The 10731-nt window shown below is 40.5% G+C and overlaps 1 protein-coding gene across 6 annotated transcripts in view; it reads left to right on the forward strand.

The window, feature by feature from the left end:
* Positions 1-4441: 4441 nt before the first annotated feature.
* UBR3 (ubiquitin protein ligase E3 component n-recognin 3) overlaps positions 4442-10731 on the forward strand; it is a 244688-nt gene continuing 238398 nt past the window's right edge. For 3 of the 6 annotated variants that reach the window (XM_040475341.1, XM_040475343.1, XM_040475344.1), the window contains exon 1: positions 4451-5018. In XM_040475341.1, the coding sequence (XP_040331275.1) occupies positions 4474-5018 (545 nt within the window). In that variant the 5' untranslated portion in view covers positions 4451-4473. Of the gene's footprint in view, positions 5019-10731 lie in introns of all 6 variants that reach the window. The other 3 variants (XR_005790352.1, XM_040475345.1, XM_040475340.1) reach the window with 2 other exon arrangements.

A 10731-nucleotide genomic window follows, 5' to 3' on the forward strand; every position in this document is an offset into this window, starting at 1 on the left:
CAGCACAGTGATTTGAGAGGTAGTTTAGAAGAAGAGATTTTATATTTCACTCAGGCACTGAAAGAGAAAATGTCAGTCTTCCTGAATCCGAATCATAGAAACTGCAGACATTTTAGGAAAAGCAAAGATTTGAGAGCCTGTCATATGATTTTGAAAGCTAAAGCAGTAAAATAGTTTCTATCTGGACAGAAACTTGATGATTTCATTCATCTCAAACAATAGTTAATACTACTGATTACTATTATTATTATTAACTGATTCATTGAAGTCTGGTTTCATACCATAAAAACCCACCTTTTTTTAGAGTTAAATTCAACGTGTTTTTTTTATTTTATTTTATTTTATTTTTTTATTTTTGGGACAGAGAGAGACAGAGCATGAACGGGGGAGGGGCAGAGAGAGAGGGAGACACAGAATCGGAAACAGGCTCCAGGCTCCGAGCCATCAGCCCAGAGCCCGACGCGGGGCTCGAACTCCCGGACCGCGAGATCGTGACCTGGCTGAAGTCGGACGCCTAACCGACTGCGCCACCCAGGTGCCCCAGAGTTAAATTCAGTGAGTTTTAGCAAATTATACTTGTGTAACCATCACCCCAACCATCCTTAGAACGTTTTTATCATTCTAAAGAAAGATCCCTTGTACCCATTTACATCCACTGTCCGTTCTCACCCCCAGCTCCAGACAACCACTTTCTGTCTCTATACATTTGTCTTTTCTGGACAGTTCATGTAAATAGGATAATGTGTTTTTTGTGTCTGACTTCCTTCATTGACATAACATTTTTGAAGTTTATTCATGTTGTAGCACATATCAAAACTTCATTCCTTTTATCATTAAATAGTATACCATTATATGAAACATGCCACATTTTGTTTATCCATTTACAAATTCATAGACCTTTGGATCATTTCTAGTTTTTTTGACTATTATGAATAATACTGTTATGAATATTTATCTATAAGTTTTTGTGTGGACATATGGTATAAATTCTCTTGGGTAGATTTCTAGGAGTGGAACTGCAGGGCTCTATGGTAAATTTATGTTTAATTTTTAACTTAATTTAATTTTTTTTAAGTAGGCTCCACACCCATGGTGGGATTGAACTCAGGACCCTGAGATCAAGAGTTGCATGTTCTACCAACTGAGCCAACTAGGCACTCCTAATTTTTTTTTTTTATTAGAATATAGTTGACAATGTTACATTAGTTTCAGGTGTACAGCTTGTGGTTTGACAAGTTTATACATTATGCTATGTTCACCACAAGTGTAGCTACCATCTGTCCCATTGTATTGCTATGACAATATCATTGACCTTATGCTCTGCTTTTTATTCCTGTGACTTCCGCATTCTATAACTTGGAGGCCTGTACAGTATCTTCCACTTCTCTTCACCCATTTTGCTCAACCCTCCACCCCCCTTCCCTCTGGCAACCATCACTTGTTCCCTGTAATTGTATGGCCGACTCTGCTTTTTGTTTACTCCTTTTTTAAAAATATTCCATTATGAGCGGAATCATATAGTATTTGTCTCTCTTACTCTGACTTATTTCACTTAGCATAGTACCCTCTAGGTCTATCCATCTTGTCTCAAATGGTATGTTTAAATTTTTAAGTAACTGCCAAACTGTTTTCCCAAGAGGCTGTACTATTTTACATTCCCATCAGTACAGTATGAGGGTTATTGTTTTTCCATATCCTTGCCAACATTTGTTATTGTCTATCTTTTTGATTATCACCATTCTAGTGGGTATGTATAGTAGTATCTTACAGTTGTAATTTGCATTTCCTTAATGACTAATGATGATGAGCATCTTCTCTATGTCTATTGGCCATTAATATGTCTTCTTTCCAAAAATGTCTGTTCACATATTTTGCCCATTTTTCAATTGGTTTATTTATGTTCTTGTTATTACCAATGATTTTTAACAGTTTTTTTGATTTTGAACAAGTCTGATATCCTCATTACCAGAATAAGTGGGAAATCTGACAAGTGTCTGGATTTCTGTGCATTGCTGCAATGAATATGTAACTGAAATACAGGGTAGTATTTAAATTTTGTTGTTGTTGTTTAGAGAAAAAGAGACCCTGGTGGGATTCTGTGGACATTTGCAGAATTTTAGGAGTGTATAGAGACCACTGAGAAGTGCTGAAAAGGCTTCATTTGCCAGCATGCATTATCATGGTCAAGCAGGGAGGGCACTCTTGTTATTTTCCACAGGAAAACAATCCTGGAGAGCTATATCAGCACACTTCCCTGACTGCCTTAACCCACAGACGTTGACTAGTGACTACATACTAGTTCTACCTTAGTTTGAAATATTCCTGGAATTTACTTGCTTTATAATTTGGTGATTCATCAAGAGAATTATTGAGCAACTTTTTTTTTTGAGCAACTTTTGAATTACTTATCACTGCTTGATAATTAGTATGAAATGCTTTATTTATATAGAGGGTCAGGGCATGTGAAATAGTATGTTTAAGTTGTGTTCAATTCACTTATAAATTTGGGGTCATGGATTGGAAATACTCTTATTCTACTTCCTTGAATTATTTCTCCTACAGTTTGTTTGTTTGTTTTTTTTTTTTTTTGGTTGTCCTCTGTCATGTGTTACTAAGGTATTTGTATAACACAGCCAAGTGTCTGGAAGTAAGCTGTGGAAACTTCAATGAGCTGTAGATTTTTAGTTCTGGAAAGATCGTTAATGATTCTCTCTCTCAAGATTTATATTTTGCTGTGTAGGAGATTTTGATTCCTTAGGTCTGAGGTGGTGCCTGGGAATCTGTTTTTGTGAGTAGAGCTTCAGGTGATTCTTAGGGATCAGGTAGGTTTGGGAAATACTGGCATGGTAATTAAGATCAGGGCTCTGGAATCAGATCGATCTGGGTTCTAGTCACATTTCATTTAATAGCTAGCTGTGTGTTTTGGGGCACATAAATCATCTCTTTAAGTTTTAGTTTCCTCTAATTACAGTTCTTATCTCATAGAATTATCAAGAGAATTAAAAGAACTAACATAGATAAAGAGCATATTTTATTTGAGCATTTATGGCCAATAAATATTTGGCCAATAAATATTTGAGCATTTATAAAATAATGCTAATAATTAAATAATAAAATAATAAATAAATAAATAAATAAATAAAATAATAATTAAAATAATAAAAATATGGCCAATAAATATTTATGGCCAACAAATATTTGAGCATTTATGGCCAATGATGAAATTTGGCAGTGAAGAAATTTAGGAATTTGGGGTGCCTTGGTTAAGCAGGCTCAGGTCAGGATCTCACAGTTTAGTGAGCTCTAGCTCCACGTAAAGCTCTGCTCTGACAGTGTGGAGACTGCTTGGCATTCTCTGTCTCCCTCTCTCTCTGTCCCTCCCTCGCAAGCTCTGTCTCTCTCAAAATGAAATAAATTAAAAAAAAAAAAAAGAAATTTACCATTAGTAGTGGGGTGGAGATGAGATTTTACAGTAAAGGCAATAAGTTGTTTAATCAAGGGGTGTCTGGCTGGCTCAGTTGGTAGAGCATGGGACTCTTTAAGACCTCTAGGTGCGAAGTTCAGACCCAGATTAGATGTAGAGTTAAAAAAAAAAGTTATATCATCAAGTAAGTTAAGAAGAGCCATCCTTTTGAAGAAAATAAATTATAGGGGCAGACTGTGCTAGAATTGGTTTGTAGGGTGAGTGAGAGGAATACAGTAGTGTGGGAACTAGAAGCAATAAAGCCCCAGAGGCAGGAAATGATAAAGGCTCACAAAACAGTGAACAGTCCCATTGGTCTCTTTCATATGGCAAACCTGGAGTAGTGTCAGGAGATAAGGACAGAAAGATGGGTTTTTGAGAGAGGATTTAAGGAGCTTGGCTTTTTTTTCCCCACTGAAAATCTTGAACAGGAATGTGATAGTGAGAATGTAGTGTACTTTAATCGCCTAAAAAATGTACTTTAGATTAACTTGGTAATAGCGTGAGGGTAAGAATTGATTCAGGGGGGAAAACTAGGAGTTAGCTTTAATAGTAATAGTGATTCAGTAGTAATTAAGGATTAATAACAATGGGAATCTACATCGTAAAACGAAATGCAAATACTTAAAGTACATCTGCAAGATGCTGTGTGTAATTCCACAGTCCAGGTAAATACAGAAGGAAAAAGTCCATATGAAAGATTTTTCATGTGGTCCATATTAAAGTGGCCCGTATTTACTTATTTATTCATTTTTAAGGCGGATCCTTTATTTCGGTAGCTCTCAACTTTGAGAGCCAAGAGGAGGGGGAAGTAACACCCCAGGTCCCACGAGAGAGGGGCGGGGAGCAGGCCCCGCAGCCCGAGGGGGCGTGTGCAGGGGCGGGGACGCGGACCGAGATGCGCGGGGTATCGCGAGAGTTGGGCGGGCCGAGCAATCGCAGCAGTCAATTCCCCCACCCTCCCGGGAGGAGCCGCCGGCCCTGGGCTCTCCAAATTCTGAGCTCTCATCATGGCGGCGGCGGCCGCGGCGGCCGTCGGGGGGCCGCAGCCGCCCCAACCCGAGCTGCCCGCGCCCGGGCTGGCCCTGGACAAGGCGGCCACCGCGGCGCACCTGAAGGCGGCCCTTAGCCGGCCGGACAACAGGGCAGGTGCTGAGGAGCTACAAGCGCTGCTGGAGCGAGTGCTGAGCGCCGAGCGGCCGCTGGCCGCGGCTGCGGACGGCGAGGAGGCGGCGGCAGCCGGCGGCGGGGGCGGTCCGGGGGCGGCCGAGGAGGAGGCCCTGGAGTGGTGTAAGTGCCTTCTGGCGGGCGGCGGAGGCTACGACGAGTTCTGCGCAGCAGTGCGGGCCTACGACCCCGCGGCGCTCTGCGGCCTGGTCTGGACAGCCAACTTCGTGGCCTACCGCTGCCGGACGTGCGGCATCTCCCCCTGCATGTCGCTGTGCGCCGAGTGCTTCCACCAGGGCGACCACACCGGACACGACTTCAATATGTTTCGCAGCCAGGCTGGGGGTGCCTGTGACTGCGGGGACAGCAACGTGATGCGGGAGAGTGGGTGAGTGGAGCCCCCCTCCGGGGCGGGGGGCACGCCGGCGGCCCAAGCCGGGTCTGGGGAGGCCTGGGGCGTGCGGAAGGCTGGGAGCAGACCCTGAGCTGTCACGGGAAGGGGGTGGGGGAGGGTGCAGCCACACGGGGATGGAGGTGAGTGAGCTGTCAGCGGCGGAAAGGGAATGGGGAGCGGGGAGAGCAGAGCGCATGTTTACGGAACGAGGCTTTCAATTTTCGGGGAAGCCAGGGCGAGTGTGTGGTAGCGACAGAAGAGCCAGTGCGTGGGGCAGGAGGGGAAGGAGGAAAGGGGAATCTGGGGAATCTGGTGTCAAGCTGTCAGTTGTGTACTTCTCGGGAAAGGCTTTAAAGCTGCCTGATTCTTGGGAAGAAACTGATGATGTGATTTGGATTGGCTGGGCGGGGGATGGTATTAGGGACGGAATTGGGTCGCAGGATTGTAAGAGTCGGGGAGGTGTCTTGCAGCCAGCTGCAGGGGAGAAGGACTTCTGAACTGTCAGTGTGTCTGTCAGTGTCGGGGAAGGAGCTCTAGCGCTTGTGAGGTTGAGGGAGGAGGGAAGGGGAGGGGCCTGCATGAAAAGTGACTGTTGAGCTGTCAGTGGAGTATTTGGTGTGCTGGAATGACATCTAGAATTGGGCTACTGAACACTCGGTTACAGAATACCCTACACACCAGAAGAACAAACAAAACACTGAGCGAATTAGGAATCGAGTGTTAGGTCTTCTCCAGTTAAAAGGGCACTTTATTCACTCGCTAATATGCGAACCTCTATCTAAAGAGGGACAGTCAACAAATGTTTTTTAGATAGCAGCAATGTACCAGGGTGTTGGGGCTTAGGACAAAAGGCATTTCAGAGATTGCAGTGAGCTAACGAGTTGGTACGTGTATACTGTCTTGGATTTGGGACACGATATCAATGTCTGGGGAAGTCCTGGGAAAAGAAGAAACCTGATGCAAGAGAGGACATTTTGTCTGGGCGGTAGTTGAAAGGATGTTAGCAAACCCAGTTATTCAAGTTTAAAATTTTTCAGGTTTTATAATTGATGATAGAGCATAATCCCTTTAGAAATGGTCACGGTTTTCTTCTTTGGAGTATTTGTAGGTTACTGTTACTATAGAACCTTTGTATCTATCAGGTGCAAGCAAGGCATCTAGGATATCGAAGATGAACAAGACATTGACCTACCTCTTAAGCCGCTTAAGTAGAGTAGAAAATGATAAATTCTTTAAATAATCTGGAAGTTAGAGGAGGCTTCTGTGCAGAGGCAGTACTTCAGGAAGGAGGTATTTTGACCTTGCTACTGCAACTAGTAACAACAACAACGGCAGTAGTAATTGCAGCCAACACCTGAGAACTAAAAAATGAAATATTAAAAAAAAATTTAAATATTTAAAAAATTAAATACTTAAAAATTAATATTTGAATAGCTAAGATATTCATATAGCTAAAAAAGCAAAAGAAAAAAATAAAAAGATGCACGGTTTGAAGTTTCCCTCCTATCTTGTCTTTTATCTGCCCAGTTCCTTCCCACCATTATTACTTTTCTTAGTGCTTAAAAATGAATAAGGATGAATATGTATTTTGATTTTTCAGTTTCTTTTATGTAAAAGGTAACATATTATATACACTGTTCTATACATCTTGCATTTGTCACTTATCCAAGAGGTCTTTCCATGTCAGTAAATCAGTACTCTACTTTAAGAGTGTTGTTAACACTTTCCTGGTTGGCTCAGTCGGTTAAGTGTCTGACTTGGGCTCTGGTCATGATCTCATGGTTCGTGAGTTCTAGCCCTGCATCTGGCTCTGTGCTGACAGCTTGGAGCCTGCTTTGGTCCTCCCTCTCTCTCTCTCTCTCTCTCTCTCTCTGCCCCTCCCCTGCATGCACTTTGTCTCTCTCTATCAAAAACGAATAAAGGTTAAAAAAAGGAAAAAAAAAGAGTGTAATTAACACTTTGGATTTTTATCCATCTGTTTGGTAAACAGTGGTCAAAGATTAACTGCTTTACATTATGTAACTCTTTTAATCTCCAACAGTTCTGAGATTGTTACTGTCACTATTCTCATGATACAGAAGAGGAGGGTGGGGCACAGAGTTTTAAAAACTTGTTTAGGATTATACAGGTAGTAAGCTAGGTATGCTGGCTCCAGAGAGTCACAACTCAACATTTCTCTCTACTGTCTCTACAAATAGCATTCCTATTGGTACTTCTGTTCGATACTGTGTTTTGTCTTTCTTTCTTTTTTTTTAATATGCCCTTCCTATTTTAGCTTTTGTTTATTTTTCTTTTTAAAAATGAAAAAAAATTTAAAAGGGATTTTAAAACAGGAATTAGAACAATCCTTTACTGATATTCAGACATTTTTTTAAAATTAAAAAAAAATTTTTTTAATGTTTTTATTTATTTTTGAGACAGAGAGACAGAGCATGAGCTGGGGAGGGGCAGAGACAGAGACACAGAATCTGAAGTAGGCTCCAGCCTCTGAGCTGTCAGCACAGAGCCCGACACGGGGCTGGAGCTAATGGACCATGATAGACCTGATGGTCTGATGATAGACCTGATGGACCTGAGCTGAAGTCTGAGACTTAACTGACTGAGCAACCCAGGTGCCCCTATTTAGACATTTTTTACTTCTTAGACTAGGTTAGCATTTGGGATGCCCCTAAACAAGGTGAAAGTAGGAAATAATATTGATTCTATCTTGAAGTTTGGAACACGGTAGTAATTGTCGAGTTGATCTGATTGAGTTGCAAGTCTGATCTGTAATTGTGATGCTTCAGTGCTGGGGCGGAAAGATCTCTGAGTTTCTTTGAAGGTACTCATACAGGTTTTCGGGCATTTGACTGTGTCAGATAGTCCACATCCTAATCTTACAACATTTGCCTTTCTTTGCTGACATCTGGTAGATTCTTATTTTTTTTCCTAGTCAGGCAGCGCTCTTATGAGTTGATACATAGTACTAAATAATTACTGTTGCCTATCTGAAAGGCAGAGCTGTTGCTGTATGTGCTAGCAGCTGCCATGTCCAATTTCAAGGTATTCCAAGGTAAACAATAAAAGTATTGTGGCCATGTAAATATTCTGAGATTTTTACAGCTCTGGGTTAGAAAGAATAATTCCAGGCTACACAGAATTAATCTACTGCCTGGAGAGACAGAGGTGATGTTAGCCAACAGTGCAGGTTAAAAGGCTGCCTCTGGAACCTTTTCAGAACTGGAAATCATCAACAAATTATAGCAGTTTTTCTGGTGGGCAAAGCTGGACTATCCTGGCATGGACAGAATATATTTAACTTTTCTCAGTTTTCTCAGTTTTGATATTTCTTAAAACCCTGTTAGGTTGCTAAAAATTAAAGACGTGTTGTTTTGGAGTTGTTGTAACTGCCATTGAAATTTATAAATCCCATTGTTCAATAAATTTTTAAGCAAGTATTCTATTTTTCTCTGTATCTGTTTTCCTAGTAAAAGAGAGAAAAACCTGCTGTGCCTTAATCCGTTCCCCAAATGTCTGTTTTGGGTAAGATTTTGTATGATTGGAGATGGGGAAGAAGCTTGGATCCATCACAACCTATATTACTATTTAATTTTCAAATTTATAATTATAGAAATATGGGGAGAAGATTTAAGTTATTTTTGATTAGTGTTATAGATATAATGTAATATTAACAGGTATACAAACCAAAGGAAGAAAACAACTGAGAATTCATTTGTGGGATGAAATCACAAAGGCTATGGAATATGGAAGCTAGATATTAATAACTATATCATAACAGCATAATTTTGCCATTAATGAATAAATGCATCATTGTCACAAATGATTGAAGGATGGATAAAGTTTAAAAAAGTAATGAAAAATCTAAAATCATGTCTGATTGGTTTGGGGTTCTGATGATGCTAACCAGAAGTTGGAATTTTAAACAATTAGTTCTCAAATTTTGATGAGATGATGACCATTTTTATGTTCTATCCTGTATTAATAGATTTTTTTGTTTTTTGCCTCCTTGCTTGTTCTTCTTACACATTCTAAGCTCCTTAAAAATAGGAATCTCATCTTGCAGTTAGTTAATCAGAGGCCAGCGTAGTCTCATGCACTTACTAGATGCTTAGTAAATTGTATAAAATAAATTGAATTCAGTTGGATAAAATAGTGGTTGTTGTATCTCCCCTTACCGTATTTATTGCACACGGTCTCTTTTTTTTTTTTTTTTAATTTTTTCAACGTTTTTTATTTATTTTTGGGACAGAGAGAGACAGAGCATGAACGGGGGAGGGGCAGAGAGAGAGGGAGACACAGAATCGGAAACAGGCTCCAGGCTCCGAGCCATCAGCCCAGAGCCCGACGCGGGGCTCGAACTCACGGACCACGAGATCGTGACCTGGCTGAAGTCGGACGCTTAACCGACTGCGCCACCCAGGCGCCCCGCACACGGTCTCTTATTAGTGCACATAGAACCATTTTATTTTGTTTTTTTTATAGTTAAATTATAGTTCATTGCATTTTTAATTTTTTTTCCTGTTAATTTATGCTGTCATTTCCCTACTGGTAGACATTTAAATTGTTTTCAGTTTTAGAGTATTATAAACATTGTTGCAGTCAGTATGCTTATATACACTTATTTGTATATATGTGTGAGCACATGGGTGAGGATAAATTCCTAGAAGTGATATCTTGCTTAAAGGAAGTGTATATTTTAAGCTTCGATAGACCCTCCAAAGACATGGATTTACACTCCCACTGACAATGTATGAAAGAGCGTGTTTCCCTATGTGTTGGCCAGTGTATATGGTGTTATCTGTATTTCAATCTTTGTTAAGTGAGAAGTGTATCTTGTTTAATTAATTATTCCTCTCTCCACTGCTCTTTACTTCCAAACTGGAGTATTTTGAAGCAAATCTCAGTTATATTATAATTTAATTTATGAATATGTGAATATGTATCTCCGTAAAGAGATAATAAAAATAAACTCATAAGAATAAAACATAACCCAAATGTCCACTGACAGATGAATGGGTCAACAAAATGTAGTTTATACATAAGATGGAATGTTGGGGTGCTTAGGTGGCTCAGTTGGTTTAAGCATCTAACTCTTGATATTGGCTCAGGTCATGATCTTATGGTTCCTGGGATCCAGCCCCAAGCTGTCAGCGTGGAGCCTGCTTGGGATTCTGCAGCCCCCTGTCTCTCTGCCCCTCCCCTGCTTACGTGCATGCATGCTCTTTCTCTCAGATAATAAATAAACTTAAAAAAAAAGATGGAATGTTACTCAACCTTTAAAAGGAATGAAGTTCAGACACATGCTAGGAATGAAGTTCAGACACATGGATTGTGGTGATGGCTGCACAACAATGTGAATGTACTTAATACTACTGAACTGTACATTAAAAAAAGGTTAAATTGGTAAATTTTATGTATATTTTATCACAATTAAAAGAACAACCACAATACCATTACCACACCTAAAATATTCACAGATATTTTTAAAGTCTTCAAATATCCAGTGAATGTTCTGATTTTCCCAGTTTCATGAATGATTTCTTAGAGTTGCTTTAGAATTAGGATCCAAACAAGGCCCTCATATTGTGTTTGGTTGTTGTATCTCTTAGGACTCTTCTATGTTATGGGGGCCCCCCCCCCGGGGGGGGGGGGGGGGGGGGTGAAGAAACCTTCATTCTGAGTATTACTGATTGCATCTCTATGATGT

The sequence above is a fragment of the Herpailurus yagouaroundi genome, unplaced genomic scaffold (genome assembly GCF_014898765.1).
Source record: "Herpailurus yagouaroundi ecotype Mexico unplaced genomic scaffold, PumYag 140, whole genome shotgun sequence".
In the NCBI taxonomy this organism is placed as follows: domain Eukaryota; kingdom Metazoa; phylum Chordata; class Mammalia; order Carnivora; family Felidae; genus Herpailurus; species Herpailurus yagouaroundi.